Raw genomic sequence first — 21,146 nt, forward strand, 5'->3', positions numbered from 1 at the left:
TTTCTAGTAGCCTCTGGACTCATCTTTCAGCCCTGACCTGCTTCCTATCCCATAGGTGGCCTTGGTATGAGATGGGGAATCTCTGGAGGATTTTAAACAGCCACGCTCATAATCAGAGGTGTGTTTGAGAAAAATTAGCTAGCAGTCTAAATAAGTTGGCTTATTTAATCCATTTAAATAAGGTGACTTACAGAGCAAGGACATCAGATACAAGGAGACTAGTTGATGGCCGATGGTTCTGATGAAAAGTCATGATGGCTTGAATTAGGGTAGTAGCAAGGGCAATGGGACATGCACTGCAGAAGTCAAATGTGTTGGTCTTCATAACTTACCAGCTATGCGGGAAGAGAATAACATGCAAGGGTAGGTGGTCAAAAAAGATGGGAGGGATCTGAGCCTGTGTGACTTGCATGATATCATGCCATTTAGGAAAGACTAAGGGGAAAGATGGTCAGTTTAATTGAGAATGTGTTCTTTGGCCATCCACTCTAAGATACAGAAATATAACTCCTTCCCACCCTCTACAGCCCCCTTCCCACCTCTAAGGAAATTGCCCTGACTCAGTGTCATAATTAGTGACATTGTATCTGGCTATACCTCTAGGGGGCGTAATAGCAGTGGACCCGGATTAAACACTTTCTTGGATTTGCCTTCTGGACTCGTCTTACCATCTGAGTGACCCAGGTGAGCCAGTGTAACGATGTGTGCTTAAGGAAATGGACCCAAGGAGGCCACTCGCCCTACTTCTGGTCAAGGCCACAAGACTGAGTGGAAAGAGAATCACTGCCACTCATGTGTGGTCAGCTCATTTCACTAGGGTAGGAGAATCCATGGAGGTGTGGAGGCTAATGTTTTAATTGGAGCCTGCACTGCTTTGGCTATACTCTTCAGGAAAATGTGGCTGAAGTAAGTTTAAGTTTCAGGGACCCAAGCCAAATCTTTCTTTCCAAAAGAGCCATGGCAAACAGAAATCCTGGCCACGCGTCCACCTTCACAACTAACAGCACTGTGTCAGAGGTGCCAACAGAACATTCAAGTAGAGACCACTAGCTGGCTGTTGAAACTAAGTGCTCAGAACTGGAGCACTTTGTGACAAGGTCAGAATCTGTCTGGAAATATGGAAATACTGCTGCTCAGTCCATTTACCTAGCAGCCATCCTTTCAGTGCATCATGCCCAAACCACTTCAAATTCTTTGCCTACTTATCCCCCCCTGAATGAGGCCACTTATCTCTCTTTAATCTACTTTTTTAACTTAACATTGAGAATCCATCAAGACCACAGGATAAATTAAGGTTGCTAGATCTAGCAAATGAAAGTACCAAACACCCAATGAAATTTGGATTTCAGATAAATAATGAGGTTTTTTTTTTTAAGTATAAGTATATCTCAACTATCAGATGGGTGATACTTATACTAAAAAAATTACTTGATATAGGTCTGAGATTCCAGTGCCACTAGGCATCCTGCATTTTATCTGACAATCCAACGACAAACAGAAAATAACTTGAGAACCAATCCCAGAGCCACATATGTCTCCATTCTGCAACTCACCTGTTCTGATGGTGATCTCCTTTACTGATGTCCAGGGCGATCATATACACATGGACTTGTGCTCCCAAAATACAGCAAAACCCACCAGAGAGTGGAAAATCCAGATTCAATCTCTTCTGATTCAGATTTAATTTCACAATCATAGTAGCTCCTTTTTTACTCATACAATTTTGCAGGTTATTCCACTGAATTATGCAAGCTGACAGACAACTTTAATCCTGGTTCAACACAATCAACAGTTTCTGTGCAGAACATTTACAAAAGCTCTGAAGGAGAAGTCTCTGGGTTATTACAGAAAGATTTTCCCCTGGTGTATAAAGATGAGTGTCTTCTTGGAGTATGCCTTTCTAGCTCCAGAGGGGTGACGTTTTTAGACCAAGTCCCATACTGTGTCCCATACTTATGGTCCCTAGTTAATATTTTCATATGGATAAGGTCAGCTTAAAGTCAAAGCCACAGAAAGTCTTCAAAGGGAACATCAGGAGGTGAGATGTCACAAAGATGCCAGGAAACCAAGGGAAGAGATCAGGTCATATTGCCCAGCGACTAGCCGATTGCTTTGATTGATACCTCACCGCACTGGGCCATGAGTACCATCTTGATCTTACTATCTCTTTCCTCCCAAACTGCCTACAGAATCTCTTTAGCCACCTTGTTCTAGAAGCAGTAAGTACCTTTCCTCTGCTTCCCGCCATTTCACCCACCACAATGCACGACCACCTATGACCTTCCCACCCTACTCCACACACACACCAGGGGCAGAACTACCCCAACTAGTGCTGCCGCAGGAACTTCATTCAGTCCCTCAAATGAGATTGGAGGAGCCACTCTTCCTCCACCTTAATGTCTGCCAATCTTAGAATAAGGAGCTTACCATCCATTTTCAAAATCATTTCTTGGTCCTGGGCACTTCCTGGGAAGTCTTGCAGGCAATGCTGAACACTAAGTGAATTATGTTCCTTTCTCCCAAAGTTGATCAGCTAATCACACAATTCACCACTCAAGCAATCTAATACTAACAGAATGCAAGTAAAATGTGTATAAAGGTATGAATTAATATTTGTGCTATATTGCAGTTTTAACTTATATTAAGTAAATGTGGCAATATTATAAAAGGATGGACCTGAGCTGACTACTGGCCAAGTAATATGTTTTATGACTTAGTGAGGCTCAGTCTGAGGGAGGCTACATGGTGTCAACCTCATACACCAGTGCAGACAATGACTTCGGAGAGCTTTTCTGCCATCTTGATTAGCATATAAGAATCCCCAAACCCAGCTGTTTAAAACTATAGTCTACCACCATTTAACTGCCAGACAATAACTCCTTTTACTTTGATTCTCTTCAATCTCTGAAATTGTTAGAGTTCCTCTTCCAGGGCCCTACACTTGTTTATCTTTTCCTGAACTCCTTCTTATGGTGTTTCTACTAAGCAGCAAAGCTGTTCCTGTAACAGTAACTACCATGCTTGTTTTATCAAGTCTCTGTTATCCAGGCAGGCACTCTTTAGTCGTGGTTTGTAACCTTTCAGTTATACATTCTTTATTAAAGGAAAAAACTTGTGTAAATACCTGCAGAATGTTACCTTTCCTTTTATTTCATGTTGGTTGAGATACGGTACCAAAAAAGCTGCTATAAATTTAGTGCTCTTTGAAATGAATTTATTCATCACAAAAGCATCTACCTGTATTTTAATAACTGTACATATCAGAGTGAAATAGTTTGTCCCTTCAGCCTATAAATACTACAAGTAGTGATTTATGGACCTTTTACATGAAGAACAAGTCTCCTAGCCATCGGTCCACTCCGTCGTTCCATACGTTCTGTATGTTCTATAACTCAGAAGGGATACCGGCCAGGGACTGTTCTAAGGGATGTGATACATTTCCATCAGTGACAGAGGCACATAAACCACTCAGTCTTACTCCAGAAGAGGGATGGGTATGGGATAATTTAGGGTCAGAATGAGGACTTTTCTTTGGAAAAGCTCCCACAGATTATCCTAAAAGATCCCTGCCATTCTTTCACTCACGTTCAGAACTGCTTAGAATTTTACCTTTGTTGTTGTAGCCATTTATGCTACTGTTGTGAATAAATGTATCCATCAAGGTTTCAGTTCTGTTTCACATGCACATAGGTGGTAACTTGAAGGTGAGGAGAGTAGATTAGGTTAGGTTAGATATAGAATAATCTTTTATAAGTTTATCTCCCCCACTGCCAACACCCCAAATCCATCCTAATCACCACCTCCTCCTCCACATAGTATTTCCCCAAGACAGGGAAGGGCATTGACAGCCATTACCTGTTCCTCTCCCCTCCCTGGGAAAAGTCCTCTCTTTTAGCTGAGCATTAGCATGCAGTAAGCTTTCTGTGGTTTCAAAGCCAAATCATTCTGGAGGTGTAACAGATGCCAAGTAAGAGAGAGAGGAAGAGAGGTAGCAAGTAGGGAGACACGTCCAGGGCCCTCTCCCTCTGAGTGCTGTGAAATGGAGACGGGACCCCCGAGCCTCCAATCCAGGAGGGCAGCACCTCGGGAAAGCCACGTGCAGGTGACGGGAAACGTGTCAGGATTTCAAATCAAGCTGGGACAGGTACTAAAATACTCTCTGAGTCAAACAGCGTTCGGTCCACTCATCAGAGTTATTCTTTATGACTCAAAGGTTTATGGCTTAAAGCTGGTGCTACAATGCTTGTGGCCCTCCCCCATCCCCTTTTCTTGGTAGATTTCCACTCCTTCCCTCATCTCCTCCTATCTTCCTCTGTGCTGTTTGCCCTTCAGATTCACACACCCATTGAAAGAACATTCCAAGGACCATGCATCTGCTCAGCTATCAAGAGCTCTAGGAGGGAGGCAAACGTTGCCCTGGATGCCGCCTGGAGAGGTGGTGGACCTGTGTGGGATCTGTTCCATAGGACCAATGCCAGCTCACCCAAGGAAAGTTATTAGGCAATGGGGGATGGGGGGATGGGGAGGGGAAAGCCCCTGTCTGGGTTTATAATTGAAGTGATACACCTATAGGTTGCGCAATAAATAAACAAAAGAGGGGATGTTGAATGACATGGTGCCTCAAGCAAGGGAGAGGATTTCTGAGGCTTCATGTCAGGGCACAGAACAAGGAGAGCCAACCAAGTCCCTTCTTCCACCATAGAAAGATCTCAAAGCAAGAATGCACAGTTATATCCCAATCCCTTGATGAAGGGCACTGCTTGAGAGTCATTCTAAGTGGCCCAGTCCTGGGCCTCTGTGGTGGCTGACACCTCTGCCTAAAAAGGGGAATAGTATGAAATGCCCGGCTTTGCTTCCCTTGTTAGAATTTCACTTAGCAACTGTGAACCCAAAGCTTTGGGGAGTGGACGCGTGAGAATTTTCTGCCTTGATCTCTTATAGTTTCTTGGTCTGCTGCCACAGTACTGGTATTTGATTTAGAGGCCTAAGAGGGAAATCAGTCCCACGTGGGTAGATAACAAAATGCTCTCCACCTTGGAATCATGAAGTGGAATTTGAATCTGAAGCCAAAAATCCTATCTCTGCCTGCTTTGCTAATTACATAAATTTCCTTGCTAGATTCTGCAGCTGTTTATATGAATATAGCTCTGGTTCCCAGAAGTGGCACCTCTCATCCCAGGCAGGGTGCTCATGCTTTGTCTGACTCTCAAATGCTGGTCCTATTTCTGTTGACAATGCTAGGTGACCCTGGATTCATCTCATGCTTTCATAAAATGAAGCTAATCATTGCCCTGTGATACAGAGATATCAAAGAAACGTGAGACAGACAGACAGAGAGGGGTGTGTGTGTGTGTTGGTTGTGAACAGGAACTGGCAATCAAGACTAAGTGCAGAACCTTACAGAAAGCACTGGAAGAGAAGCAGGGCTATAGCTGAAAATAAGCACATATGTCCCTTCCTGCAGAATGTTCCAAATTTCTCTGTGGAAATGATCATCAGGCTTCACAGATACCCCCTAAGATGCTGTTTGCCCTGGGGAAGAACTGCCTGATACTATGGGATCCATTTCCCCCTCTCTTATCTATCCCAGAACCTCACCACCCCTGTCTGACAACCATGTTCCTCTTTCCTTTCACTGAGAATAAAGAAGTTAGGGGAAAGGTATAGCTGAATAACCCTGAATTTCTCCCAGATATGCAAATTATTTCAGCACAACTGTTTCTAAATTGAAATGTCACCTGGTTACTCCGTAAAGAGCAAGTGCTGTGTAAAAGTTTGCTTCTTGTGTTTATAGCATTCCTTTTAACAGAAAGATGAACAAGTCTGACTAAATGTGGCTCCTGTAAATAAGTACTATATTTTAACAAAAATTACACTCACAATTAACCCCTCTTGATGATATAGGGTGATTAGGCAGGGAACCTAGAGACCCACTATGGTTAAAAATATTGCAGACTTTCTATGTGACATACAGATGAACCAATAAAAATGTGACCTCTTGACATCTATAAAAAAAGATATCTTGGGTTTCTTTCAGTGAAATATTTGAAGGCTTTAAAATTTTAAACAAAGCCCAGCTGGTTTATATGCACAAGTTCCAAACCCTGAAATATTCCCATGCTATCTAGTTTCAAAGAATTCTACTGCTATAAACTAATGGATAAACTAAACTGGTAAGAGATTTTCTTTTTAAAAAATTCATTTTTGTTATCAAGTATTACGTGTGATAAACAAAAATTGAGAGGAAAAATGTGAATTGGTCCAGTGGGAAAGGAAAAAGAATATCACTGTGATCCAAATGTAGTGAAAATTCTAAGAGCTAAATTTCTACTTAGAGTGTGAGAAGTATACCAGAGAATCTCCAAGGACTTACATTTAGATCAAATTTAGTCACAGTGTCACACATTTAGATTCTAGAGCTCAGCATGGCATTTTTGAAGTTGCCCCTTTAGATCACAGCCCCTGTAATATACTTACTATTTTTGTGAAGGCAGACAGTCTGACCTTTCTTCGCTCAGCCTGCCTAGATTAAGCTCAGTTAGCCTATGATTTAGAAGCCAATAAATAGCTATGTGGTGATTACTAGTGCTTTGTAATTTTTCAAATGCTAAATTACCTCTACTCATTGCCCCCTTGATTTGTTTTTGTTTTTTAATTATTCAACTTATTCCTATTGTTCCCTCTGGAGCCAACTAATACTCTCCGGCTCTCTTGCAAAAACACATGTTCTTCTCAGTGGTGATTTTCTTTTCCCGACTCCTCCAGGCTCAGTTTCACTTCCATGCTTGCACTTTCTCTAACCCCACCTCCTCAAATTACATGTAAGTTTTTATTTTTTTCTTTTGCACCCCCAAAGAGTCTTAAGGTCTCCGAGTTCTTAAGGTTCAGAGGGTTGCAAACTTACTTCATGGTTTCTACCAAAAACACAGAAAGACAGTTGCAGTGGGTGATCACACCTGACTTGTAAATTACAGTGAGGACAAGCACCCTGCCTCTTCTGACTTAGGTCATTGAGTTTGCAAGGTCGGAGCGACATGCATGACAAGTCCCACAGAGCTCCCAGTAAATCAGTCTGAAGGTTCTGCATGCACATTGTTCACATAATTGTTTACACTTCCTGTCTAGGAATCAAATTCTAGTCACTGCAGTTAATCCTGGCGTTTTAGTTTAACCTTCCTACCTGAAAAAAAAAAAAAAAAAAAAAGTTACTCCCTCACAAAGGTAATAGGAGGTAGCTATTCTTTCTCTCCCTAATGTATTCTCTGAAAATATACATTGACTCCAGCCAGGTTTTCACTTTCAAAGGGGCAGAGGCATCAGGTTGCTCCTGAGCAGATCTTGGAGTAGTTATTACATGCTGGCTGCATCCTACCCAGGGATGCTCTCTCAGCAAGCCTTTTGCCTAAAATCTCTGACTTTTGAGTTGCAAACATTCTCCTTAACCAGATCAGATACAGGGACATTTGGACTCTTTATAATCTCTTATTCTAGAGTTTATAAATGTAGGAACCCACCCTTTCCTTCTCCAAACCAACAACTATGATAAAGCCCTGGAAGGAAGGGTTAGGAAGTGTGAGAGTACATAACCCACCAGTGACTCGGGTCAGAATTTCTGACAGAAGAAACTCGATGCGTTTCTCTAGGCTCTGGTGGGAAGGAAGAGAAGAGTTTTCCTCAGGGCGTGTCACAGGGCAAAAGAACAATGTAAGGCAAAGTTAGAGCTCAGATATAAAAAGCAGCTAGTGCACCCAGCACTTTAACCTCGTAACCTTGTAATCATTTGGCACAGCGGGAAGAAGTTCAGAACAAAACAAAACGATGGACTCAATATCCTTTGTGTGACTGTAACTTAGATCCTTCAGGATGGCCTTTTGGGCATCATATTGACGGTAGGAAGTTGCTCTAAGACACAGCTTGAGGTAAGGGTTGGAGCAGTTGGTTACCAGTGAGCTGAACAATGTATTAATAGAGACGAACTTTCCAGTAGAAAAGAATAGTACTGCATTGTAGAGATTATTCATCTTGAATACTATAGCTGCTGGGTTGATTGAGGCAAAACAACAGGAGCGTAAATTATTACATTTTCCCGAATTTGAAAAGTCAAAAAAGGAAGGATGCCATATTCCAGATAAATCTAGAGAGCACATTACTTTTAAAAAATCTTTAAAATTAGGAGTCAAAATGAAAAATTAAACAGGATTACTCTCCATTTAATCTATTCAAAAATGTTTCAATTTTATCAAACAAAAACTAGTTAGGAGGTTTGAAATTCCATTTTATAGGCTTTTGGCTTATAGTTAATATATTCAGATAAGTGACTACTGACCTGTGGCCCTAGGTTCTTTTATTCCTCATGTGAACTATTAAATGATATCTTTATTGTGTTTTCATCAATAAGTATTATTTAGTAGGAGATCTCAAATATGGGGGAACCCTAAAGTAGTAAGGTTTGCAACAAAGTTGTAATGAGGGACTTTAAATTACAAGTTAGTCCAGTAGACAATATAATTTAAAATAGAGGGAAACTTATTAAAAAATATTAGACTGTTTAACTTTTTTTTTTAATGAACAGCATTTATCTCAATATTTTAGGGTACTTCCCGAGGCTTTGAAAATATCTGGTTCTGGGAAACATGCTTTTTCTATAACGTAAGCACATTAAAAGTTTAAAACCTAAATAAATGATAAACTAGGACATCCATTATAATTATAGTATTTAATATTCTAAGGCTAAAAATGTTGATGTCCAACCATATAGTCTCTTTTTCTTTTCGTTTGTTTTTTGGAGGCGGTGGTTTTGTCATGTGCTCATCTTGCAAAGCTATACGCACCATCACTGAAGCAGGGCTGTAGCGGTTAAAAAGCAGACACGGCACATTGTGGATGTTCATCAATAGAGGGCTAGTTAATTAGGATATAGCCATCTAACAGAATTCTATACAAACTTTAAAAGAAATTGGGTATATCTGTATACGTTAACATGAAGATGTGTACATTGTATGTATATTTTTAAAAGCAAGTTGTAGAACAGTTAACAGAAATTTGTGAACAAAAAAATAGTGTTTATATTGGTATATGCAGAATATGTAAAATATACTAGTAATTGCATAGAAAATGATTTGAATAATCACACTAGCTACCTTAATAGATGGAGGGGTTTCACTTTTAAGTTCACTCAATTCTATATTTGATTTTCTAAATGTGAACATGTATTATAAGGTTTTTTTTTCCATTTTCAAAAGGAAATGATTTATATAATAGAGTTCTCTCATCTACATATCAAAATATTAATAGTGCTTATTTCTTGATGGAAGATAAAGTGGTTTCTCTATTTTTTTCTTAATCATTTGTACTGTGTATTTTTTCCACACTAGATATATGTAACTGTGTAATAAATAATACATTTTAAAGCAGATAACAGAATATTCCCAGGAGAGGGAAAATGTACAGAGGCAACAGACTGGAAAGGAATATGCCTAAGAGTGAGCAGTGCCCAAAATAGTTACTAAGCCTTATTATTGTCGTAAGCTTAAAACAAATTCCTCTCACTAGCTAGTTCCCCACGGCAAAAATGGCAGCAGCTTTTCAGATAATTGATGAAGTCCCAGGTGGTTGCATACAGCCATTTCTTAGGCATAATGAAAATACAACATTCATTTCATATTAAAGCTTATAATCAATCATATTGCTAAAAACTGATGTTTGCCTGGGAATGGTTCAACTTATTTTTCATAGTTGACCCCATATTTTATAAAAATTAAAACCGTTGCTTCCTTTACTGATCTGTAACTTCACTAAACAAAGATGCTTTATTAAAGTTTTTTTAGATATCATTGGAACCCATCAAATATTTTAAATCATTTTTTGGGGTACATATTTATAAACTCAGAATTATTGTATTCTATCCAAAAACCTGCAAATGAACCCAAGGGAATGATATGTGCCTCTCAGAAAAAGCACACAAACTTGTCAACCAGGGTTAACAGTGCCTTACTACTTACTATCTGCCATTTCACAACACATCTTACGGATCAAGATGTAAACTTCACAAAATCTGGCATAATGGCCACTTTTTACAGGTGCTGAACTTCTGCAAAGCATGCCTCAAATTCTAGCACCGTCTCTCAAAAGTTCATACTGTTCATTTAATTAAAAAGGAGAAAAAGTGAACCATCTGTAACATCACATAGAAATAGACACAAGATAGCCACATCTTTCTGGGTAGAGGAAACCTCCAGAGATCTGTTCCTTCAGGAACAGGTCTGAATAGCACTAGCATTAATTCGCGCACACACACACACACACACACACCCCCTCATGAGTAGTCCTACCACTTTCTTTTCTTTCTCTTTTAAAAGGATTAATTTTAATAGACAATAAATGCACAATAGTATAAAACGTAAAATTGTCTTCCCCCAACTCCTATTATCCAGTCACCTGGATTTTCTTCAGATAGTTTTCTTTTCGTTTTACATTTTTAAATCCTTGATACATTTGAAAAATGCTTTAGGGTAAAAAGTGGGCTAGGGTTCAACTTTGTTTCCACATGTCTACTTAGGTGCCTCGATTTTCAATTTTAGGTATTGAATGATCATCCTCCTCCTTCTGTTATGCAGTGCTACATTTAGTAAAGTTATCTAAATCCTCTATTTAAGTCAATTTCTAGACTCACTATTCAATTCCATTGACTTGAAAGTACAGATGATGCTTAAGCTCTAGAGTTTGGTTTAAATGTCGGTTCTGCTGCTGACTGGCTGTGTGACCTTAAGCAGGTTGCTTAAACTCTGCCTAAATTCCTCATTTATATAATGAGGAAATGAATAATCATAAGATTATTGAGGGATTAAACTATTTAAGAGATGAAAATACTCAGAAAGTATGGGACATAGAACGCAATACGTATTAGTGATCATTATTCTTAAAACGTACTCTTGTTTTTATTGGTACTTCACTAAATTGATGGATTAATTAAAGGAGAACCAACATATAAATATTGTCTTCCCAAGTAAATATCATGTGCTTCGTTTATGTATTCAAGTCTTCTTTTGTGTCCACTTTTTTCAGACATATGCCCACAGATCTTTACACAGGGTTCACATTCCCTTCTGTACAATTCATCTTCCTCAGATGTTTCATAAGCATCTGGTTCCAATCCCTGTAACCCTAGTTATCACGTTCCAACTGCCTTGCTCCATCTTTAAACATCTCTTCTCCAGGACTCTTAACGGAGGGCCTTGACTATAACCCGTCCCTAAAGGAGCAAATTGTATTTCATTAAAACAATCGCGATTCAAAATCACATACAGAGGCTTGAGCATTTTTAAGGCTGGTATTTTCTCTGATGAAAAAGTTCACTGTTGCAATCTTTTTGTGGACATGAAGTCTGAGTGTGTAGAAAGCATCTTGAGAAATCAGACCCTTCAATACGATTTTATGCTTGAACCCTTTATCTGAGTTTTTGTTTCATGGGCATTAAACTATTGCTGAAAAGCATGGGTCCTTTAAAGTTCAGGGCGAAAGTGTTTATAAAGATCTAAGACGGAGCTCTTACAAAGCTATAGCCAGAGGCCTGGTTTCCTGAGAAGGAAGGAGTTCCCCGCTAATCTGTCATGCGTCTGTCTAACAGGATATTAAAGCCATCCCCAGCTCCTTTCTTTTACAGCCAGCTGGTCCTGTGTCTCCCAGTCTCGTGTTTGTACCAAAGAGCACATGACCAGGCTTCCACACCGGGGATCCTCCAGAGGGTGTGTAAAGTGCCATGGAGTGAGCAATTGGAGTGCGGGCAAAGGGGAAGAAGAGACAATGAAACCCTTATTACTAACCACCATCCTCTCAATCACTGCCGAGTGCAACTAGAATAAAGAAATATACCTTTAAAGGAATAATTGGGCCTGCTGGGCAAGCCATTACAGTTCTTCTTCTGTGTTTGTGCTCCTTGGTTATGACTCCTTGATTACATTTAGGGTGAGATGAATTTTAAAAGAAAACACTCATTAAACTTCTTCTAATAAAAAATGGTTGTTAGAAATAGATGACGAGTAATAAAAGAAGTCATAGAGCCTCCCCCAACCCAACGCATAGTCCTGTCTTTCCTATACGTTTCCCTTAAGCTGCTAAGAGGGTTGGGGGATGGATGTATGTTCACACACACACACACACACACACACACACCTAAACTACAAAAGACATTTAGGTGGTGTTAGTTTTATGGGCAGTATTACATCCTTCAGAGACAAATGGCTGATTAAATCCTGGCCCAGAGCTGACAGATCTTGGGAAATGCCTGCTGCATCCTTCAGAAGAGTTCTACAGACAAGTGCTGTGGTTACCAGCAGCGTGAAGTCTCAGTCTCGGACTCTGAGAGTAATTCATTTAGGCAACGCCTTCCCCCTACAAGTGCAAATAAGAGGCCCAATGACCCTGGTGACAGTTAATGGAGCCTTTGGTCTCACAGTCTCCTGTTTTACTCCAGCCCCTGGCAGTTGGGATATCAGTTTTTTTATATCTCATTCCCTCCTCTGTACAGATGTTCTTCCGACTGGTGGTAAGGCTGGCCAGGTTTACAGATCTTTTCGCCTTTCTGGAAGATGCAGGAAAAAATCTCAACTATAAAAGAGCCCTTGAGAAACATTAATGTTGTCTTTGTTTGTCTGGGAAGAGTGAACTGCAGGTGGGTCTGCACAGAACCAGGCAGGACCTGGACCAGACTGTGTAGAATAAGGTGAGGAGCCAATAAAGAGAGAACAAATATGAAGATGTGATGAACTGACAGTGAGGGGGGCATGGCCTCAACAAAGGGCTAGGGAGCGAGAGAAGTGGAGTCAGAAAGTTTGTCCCTAGGAAAGAAAGAGACTGTTTCAGAGCTAGCTCTGAGAGCAGGAAGTGAGGCAATTATTAAGCTCAGACTATAATGGGGCAGCTTAGTCGCGCTGTTTTGAAATTTCAGGGAAATTAAACGAAAATAATAGGTTCATATATGGGCAAGAAGTTAGGAAAAACAGCTTGATTCTTGGGTGTGATTTGAACAAGTGCGAATGGAGGGGCTTTGAAACTTTGCTTGAGTTCAGCTTTGTCAGGAGACTAGGAGTTAAGACTGTGCCTTTAGTATTTTGTTTCTGCTGCGAGATTTCCGATCAGTATCAAAAAAAAAAGTATTATCCACCCTATTACTGATCAACTGGGTGTTTGCTGTCCAGAAAATGTCTGGAAGAGTGAGAAGTGAGCACATCAAGGCTAGAAGGTTAGGCTGAAGTCTTTAGGAAAAAAATCTCTTAAGCCCTCTATGAAGAAGTACTAGCATGTTCATGCCCCATTTATGTATCACAAGCACCAGTGTACACACACACACACACACACACACACTCAGAATTTAGTTGAAGTTTCTCCCTATAGTCCCTGCTTGGCTGTTAGTGGCCTAGAAACCAAAATCAATCAGGTGTATTACATCCCTGACATCCTCCTGGCAAACACCATTTAACCCTTAGCCTCAGTTGCAGTAGACCTGCTCCTTCACACATGTAACTTCCAGGTTAGGGCCCCTGCTTCTCCCTAACTGTGGAGTATCCACAGGTTAAGCATTGTCAGCATGAAAATCAGCATGAAAGAACTTCTTGTTTGGATTTTAAAATGTAAGGTTGGTGTTGGAGGGAATAAAAGCTGCTGGGACAGAACAATCTGGGTCACAAAGCTGTTAGTACAGAGAAGCACTCAATTCATTTTGAAAAGGGAAAAGGAAAGCCACGCATACTAATTTAACTTCCCTAAATTTGCCTTTCTTCTGTTCTGCACTGGAGATTTATTTAGGTCAGCATTTTTGGTTAGATCTCTCACTCCCCCAGGAGACTGAGATTGTTATTTAAAAGCTTAGTTCTGAGGAAGAATCCCAGAGATACAACTGATATGTTCAGTTTCTATTATAGCCTCATGAGGAAAACCTTTTTTTTTGACTGAAGTCATGACACAGACATGCAAACCCACCCTACCGCGGAAATAAAGAAAAAAATATATAAATTGTGAGATGATTGATTCATATTTAACACTGTTTGGAGGATGCTAATAAAAGCCCTTTGCCTTCATCTTGCCTAGCATTAGATTGATCATCCCAGAGAGATTTAAAAGTTATAGCGCATTTGTGAGTGTTCCTTCATTCTTTCTAAATTCCATGTAGATTTCAAAGTGCCATTTAGGAGCAGGGCTATCTCAGGACCAGATTAAGTCAAAACTAACCAAGAATGCCTTGTCACTTCCAGATTAAATATCCTGGTTTGCTTTTCCCTCTGAATGTTATGCTAAGGAATATTATAAACCTTTTCATAACCCTATCTTAGACTTTTATCCTCCCGACTTTAAACATCCTAATAGCATGAGCAATAGCAATATGACATACTTTTTTTTTTAAACATAGAACAGAAATAAATATGGAAGACTCACGTCTTATGCTAAGTGACAGGAGTAAACTATAACGTTGGAAAGTAGATGTCCCTTTACTGAGTAAAATTACTATTACTATTGTTTTCATTATTGTTATTATTAATATTATTTAGCTTTCATTATGCAAATGAAAATAAATGAAAAAAAGGAAGAAATAAGACGGATATGGGAATTGCTTTGAATGACAAATTCAGATATTAAAAAGTTACTGATTATTATTTTCATTATCACTAGTTCATTAGGTCTGGAACTTTTCAATAATAACACTGCAACAGAAGATAACTAGTACAATAATTAAAAGAGAAAGAATCTTTTTAAGACACAGGTAAAATGGCAGTGTAATACAATACAGCTATAAATATTAGTGTTTGAAGAGCCTAAACAGATGAAACACACACACCCCCAAAACAGATTTTGAGTTAAAGTTTTAGTTCCTATTGCTTACCAAGTTCATAAGTATATATTGAGCCCTTTATAAACATAGTCCATTTTAATCCTCACAACTACCCAGTGAGGTATTATTATTGCCATGTAATGGATGAGGAAAGTAAGATTTGAAGATAAAGTAACTTTTCCAAGGTAATGCAGCAAGTAAATGCCAGCTTCAGGATTTAAATCTGGATCTGACTCTTAAGTTGATTTTCTTATGATTGTAATAAACTTTATCCAACATTATTTCTCTTTTAAAATCTTAATGATATTATATTTAATACCAACAAGAAAATATATGTGAATATAAATTTTAAAGCATAATAATAAAACGACTGTTAGCCTAAAACCTAACTGACAAGTAGAAATACCTTTCCCGTTAAAGCTACTCATGCACTCTTCCTAGTCTTTTCTCCCTGCCTTGCACCAGAGGCTGTCACAATCCTGAATGTTGAATTTATCATTCTCTTCACATTTTATCATTTTTTTTCCATGTAAGCACTTTATTTTTAATGATGCTGTTTCACTCAACATTGTTTCAAAGATTTATCCATATTGTTGATGTAGCTATGGCTCACTTATTTTCACTTCTGTGTAATATTCCACTGTGTAAATATGCCATTTTAAAGGATGCACGCTCCAGTTGATGGACATTTAGATTAGTTCCAGTTCTTCCTAGTATAATGTAACTGTAAACATTCTTGAGTTTTCTAGATGCACAGATGCAGAAGTTTCTCTAGGGTACAAACCTCAGAGCAGAATTACTGGATCATAGCATAGTCAGTGCTCAGCTTTAAAATGAATGTAAAATTGTTTTCCTAAGAGGCTGAATCAGCAATATATATAGATTCTCACCTTTACAACACTTGGCATTGTCATGCGTTTTCATTGTAAATACAGCATATGTAAAATGGTAGCTAATTATGGTCTTGATTTGCATTATTTTATTACTAACTAGTCAAAGCCTTTTGCCATATGTTTATTCATTATTTGTTTTCCCTGCCTTTCATATCTTCTAATTTATACTAATTACTGCTCTTTTGTTTATTAATTCCTTTGTTTTGCTTTCTTTGAGTTAATTTTGTTCTTTTTCTGAGCTGGGTACTTAATTAATATTTAGCCTTTCTTCTTTGCTAATATAAACAGTTAAGCGTATATATTTCATCAAACACTGGTTTCCACTGTATTTCACATGTTTAAATATGCATTACTTTCACTTTCATTCAGTACTTAAATTTTTTCAGTATAATTTCTTCTTGAATCATAAGATATTTAAAATTATAAGTAAAAATATTTAAAATGTATATTGTTGTTATTGACTTCTAACTTAATTGTGTTTTGATCAGAGAATGTGACTGTTCCGGTTATCTGTTTCTGTATAAGAAATTATCCCAAGACAGGGACATAAAACAACAGTAGTTGGTTATGCATTTTCCTCGTGGATCTGGGAATTGCCTGGACTCGGCAAGGCATTCCGTGGCATTCCTCAGGGTCTCTTGGGCAGTTGCAGTCAAATGTTAGCTGGAGTTAGCCTCTCTCAAAGGCTTCTCCTTTCATATGACTGGTGCCTGGGCTGGGAAAACTGAAAACAGCTGTGGGCTAAAACAGCTGGAGTTCCTCCGGCATCTCTCTCTCTGTCTCTCTCTGGCCTTTCCTTTTGGAGGCTCCACATCAGAGACTTGGGATAGCGAAACTTCTTACATGGAAGACTCCAGCATGAGCAAGTGTCCAAAGAAAACTTGCTGAAGCTACAGGACCTCTAATCCACCTTGGAAGTAAAGCAGTTTTTTGTGCCACAGTCCAGTCATTGAACATTACAAGGACCACTTGGGTTCAAGGAGAGGGGACACTGATTCCATCATTTGATAAGAGGACTGCAAAAGACTTTGTGACATGTTTTAAAACCACCACAGTGCTTGATATGATACCACTTCTTTAAAATGTGTTGAGATTTGCTTTATGGTTTAGTATATGATCAGTGGTTTTGTTCTGTTTTGTTTGTTTGGTCTTACAGGGTTGCAGGTCTTGTAGGGTTGAGAGTGTATATGTTCTAATTGATGGGTACAGATCATCTATAACACATAGTCATTAAAACTTTTCTATTTTACTTTTTTTGTCTGCTCAGCCTATCCAGAATTCAGAGAAGTCTGTTAAAATCTCTCACCTACATGATATTTGTCAGTTTCACCCTCTAATTCTACCAATATTTGCTTTGTAAATTTTGAGGTTATTTTACTAGGGGCCCACAGCTTCATAATAATTTCATTTTCATTATTAAATGAGCTTTTTAGTGTTGTGTAGTAACTCTCTTCACTGTTTATAATCCTCTTGAATTAAAGCCTTTTATTTCTATTTATGTAACTACTCTAATTTTTTTTCTCAAGTATTTGCTTGGTATATTTTCTATCCTTTTACTTTCAGCCTTTCCATATCCCAATCTTTTTAATTGCTCAAGTAAACAATATATATCTAGGTTTTTATTTATTTATTTTTTTTGGAGAACAAAATAATCTATCAGTTTTGGCTCTTAAGTGGCAACTTGAGACCATTTATATTTATTATTAGTACTGATAAATACTGATCTATTTGAACATATATGCCCCTTATTTTGTATTTTTCATTTGACCTGCTCTCTCCTATGCCTTTATCCTTTGCCTTTTTTGCTTCAAAACGTTTAAATCTCTTTGCTTTCTCATTCCAGTTTTTCCCTATACTAGTTTGGAAGTAACACACTATTTCTGTTCTTTTAGAGATTATTCTTGAAATTTTGTTATGCATACTCAAAAAATAAATATAAGGACCTTAGAACACTCTACTCCAGTTATTCCCTCCTGACTTACTGTTGTCTCTGTAGTTTTTTTTTTAACCTCTACAAATTAGACCTGTTATCAACATTTCTATTTTCTGTAGATAGTTTTTTTCCCCAACTTACCTGCATTTTACCAGTTTTTTTGCTCTCCCTTCTTCCTTGAACATCACACTTTTGAGGTCATTTTCCCTTTTCTGTAAGTACATCTTTCAAAATCTCCATTAGTAAAGATGTATTGGTGGTTAACTTCTTCTGTTCTTATTTTTCTGAAAATGTCTTTCACCTTCTTTCTTAAAAATTTGTTTTTATGGGCACATAGTTCAAAGTTATCTTCTCTCTCTGTTTCTCACTGTCAACTTGAAGATATTCCAATATCCTCTGGCTTGCATTTTTGCTGTTGTGAAGTATGCATCAGTCTAATTGAGGTGATTTTTCTGCAGGTGATCTCTCTTTTCTTTCTAGCTTCTTTGAGATTTTTTTCTTTTTAAAGTATTCTGCAACTGCCTAGGTGTAGATTTCTTTGTATTTATTCTGCTTGGTATACTTTGTGCTTCCTGTACATGTGAATTCATGTCTTTCATCAGTTCTGAAAAATCCTCAGTCACTGTGAACTCAAACATTGAATCTTTGCTCCGTTCTCTATATTTATTCTTTCTAGGACAGCAAAACACTTATGTTTGACCTTATAATTTGATATTCCTTGTCCTCCTAAAGCCTCTGTTACATTTTTAATAAGCTTTATATTTTCTGACAGACGAAAGTTTACAGAGAAATTAAGAAATAGATTAAGAGATGTCTCGTATAACCCCAACCTTTCCCCCGCATGCATAGCCTCCCTCTTTATCAACATCCCCAACAAGAGTGGTACATTTAGTACAGTTGATGAATCTACAGGGTCACATTATTATCACCCAATGTCCATAGTTTACGTTAGGATTCACTCTTGATGTTGTACATTCCATGGGTTTGGATAAATGTATGATGACAAGTATACACCATTATAGTATCATACAGAGTAGTGTTACTGCCCCCAGAGTTCTTATATATAGCACCTATTCATTCCTCCCTCCCTCCTAACCCCTGGACCCCTGGCAACTACTGATCTTTTTACTGCCTTCATAGTTTCATCTTTTCCAGAATGTAAAATAGTTGGGCTATAAAAGAAAAAAAAATTGGGGGAGAGGGTAGAAGGAAGATGAGAGAAGAAAAAGATTAGAAGAAAATACAATAAAATATCTTGCTCAGTTATTGACTGTCTATATTCACTCCTATAGGAATTCCTGTTATAGGAAATGAAATTTGTATTTAAGAGCACTGTGCAAATGAAGAGTTTTGTTACACACCATACAGATAATGGCTCAGATGTAGCAGGTTGTAGTGCATACAAACAAGACAGCCAGCACACATGTTGTCATCTTTTTATTAGTTTGATAGTTGTTTTAAAAGTGTTTGTGTTGCTGTGAGGAAAGGCATGGGTAAAAAATGTTCTATCAGTAATACTTGGGGATGGTGGTTTCATATTCTTTTATAATAATCATAATTTGTTTCTTGGAAGGGAGAATAAATTTAGAAGAGAGACTAAATGTATGAAAAATGGAAAGTTACTCTTAATGAAAAGTGTGAAAGAAATCATACAAATAGAAACACTCTGTTTAAAAATCTGGGTGGGAAGATTAAAATCAAAATACAATTGGAAAATTAGAGCAGTGACACAGAAAAAAAGGAAAAGGAAGAGTTTGATTTTAAGAAGGTCATTTGAGTTGAAGAGCCTTGAAATTCTACCAAACCAAACTGCATGGTCTGAATTTCATGAGCAAGTATAAGGACCACACCACATACCTTGTGAGGCCTCGGTAATAGTAAAGAGAGTTGTCCAGGGAGGAGAAAAGCTTTACTTGTGGATTTCTGAGAAATGTTGCTTTGGTACATGAGAAACCAGCTGTCAAGGGAAAAGAGTTCTACCGTAGCCTGTGCCATCCTGGGATTTGCAGCAGTACACTCAGTGGGCCACTGTGTTCTGTTTTGAATTGGTGTGAGGCTTGATGGCCTTGACTGGATGCTCCTTCTTTTCCACCATTTTTTTAAAATTAGTGGAATTTTTAAGGTTGGATATATTAGAGCCCTATACAAGGAAGTGAATGTGAATATAAATTCAGTGTTACACTGTAAATCGGGACAAACTAGAGCCTGCAGGTGGCTGAGGGGACTTGAGAGAACATCTGGTCCAATCCCTTCATTTTACATTTGAAGAAAGGGGAGAACTGAAATCCTGCTCCAGGTTCACTTAGTTTTACTTTAAAGCCCTAGACATGATTATCATTTCAGAGGGACTCAGATTCAAGTTCTTGCTTCCCTGTTATTAGCAGAAAAATCAAGCAAGCTACATAACTTCTCAGAGTTGAATTCCTTATCTGTGATAACAGTATGCAGCTCCAAATTATATTGTGTATTCAACTTAAAAATCCTTAAATGATTCAGTATCCTTGTTTTGCTGTGTAAATTATATCTATTTTTATGTCTACATAATAAAATATACATACTTATATACAATGTATGTAATATATAATTCATTGGATATCATATATTATATATGTGTGTATATATATATTTTAAAAATAAACCAAAGAGCAAGAGATATTATTATGTGAGCAGCTCAAGGCCACAGATAGTACCTGTGACCAGGTCAGGAACATGATTTAGATCAGCATTCTTTGTTCTACCCATGTGTGGACTTAAGGACCCTCACAGATTCATTTTTCTAATTCAGATCTGGAGAATTCTGTTATGAAATTCAGTGGGCTTTTCTAATTTTTATTTTGCTTTTTATTTTATGTTTGTTATGTCAACCCATCAAAAAGATGACCATAATCAGTATAGAAAAATCTGTTTGTCCAACAGTAGAATATTTGTGTAAGAGTGATCCAGTCATGTCTGTTATCTCCTGACACATCCTCAAACGTCAGTCTTTCACAATGTGTGATTCTTATTGCCAGGACTACTTTTAAAAATGCCTTATTTGTTGCCTTGCAGTTCCCTCCTGCACAGCTTAGTTCAACTAAATCCATAAGAGATAACTGACTGAGTTAGTTATGCATGAAAAGCCAAGCTTGACGACTAACTGCAGCTTCATTCTCCTGTTGGCCATTAAAGTAAGTTAATGATCTGGAGCTGTGTAGGGGTTTCCAGAAATAACACTGTAATGGCCAACATGCTGTAGTTAGCAGCTGAGAAAAAGAACTGTTTATTATTTTTCAGGCAGTTGCCCAAACCCATGCCATACTATTTTTTATTCTAAGACCAAATCTACTATGAAGAAAAGCAACACATTACAACTCAAATGAACACAAACCATGTCCTTAGTGAAAACAAACTTATGAGTGATTTCATGTAGACTTTCAAAACTATGGTAGAGAATTTTCTTTGAGCAGATTGCTTTCAAATGATACTGATTTAAAAGTCAGAATTTAGAAGGAACCAC

At 38.1% G+C, this 21,146-nt stretch overlaps 1 protein-coding gene across 7 annotated transcripts in view; it reads left to right on the plus strand.

Annotated features, from left to right (window-relative positions):
• The window catches only part of DLC1 (DLC1 Rho GTPase activating protein), a 344,906-nt gene that overhangs the window by 273,726 nt on the left and 50,034 nt on the right, over positions 1-21,146 (plus strand). The window contains exon 6 of one of the 7 annotated variants that reach the window (XM_074353521.1): positions 604-786. The exons of 5 other annotated variants lie outside the window; for them this stretch is intronic. In XM_074353521.1, coding sequence (XP_074209622.1) covers positions 604-632 — 29 coding nt within the window. In that variant the 3' untranslated portion in view covers positions 633-786. Of the gene's footprint in view, positions 1-603; positions 787-4,332; positions 4,452-21,146 lie in introns of those variants that run through there. One more of the 7 variants, XM_074353522.1, reaches the window with a different exon arrangement.

This window comes from Camelus bactrianus, chromosome 26 (assembly GCF_048773025.1).
Source record: "Camelus bactrianus isolate YW-2024 breed Bactrian camel chromosome 26, ASM4877302v1, whole genome shotgun sequence".
In the NCBI taxonomy this organism is placed as follows: domain Eukaryota; kingdom Metazoa; phylum Chordata; class Mammalia; order Artiodactyla; family Camelidae; genus Camelus; species Camelus bactrianus.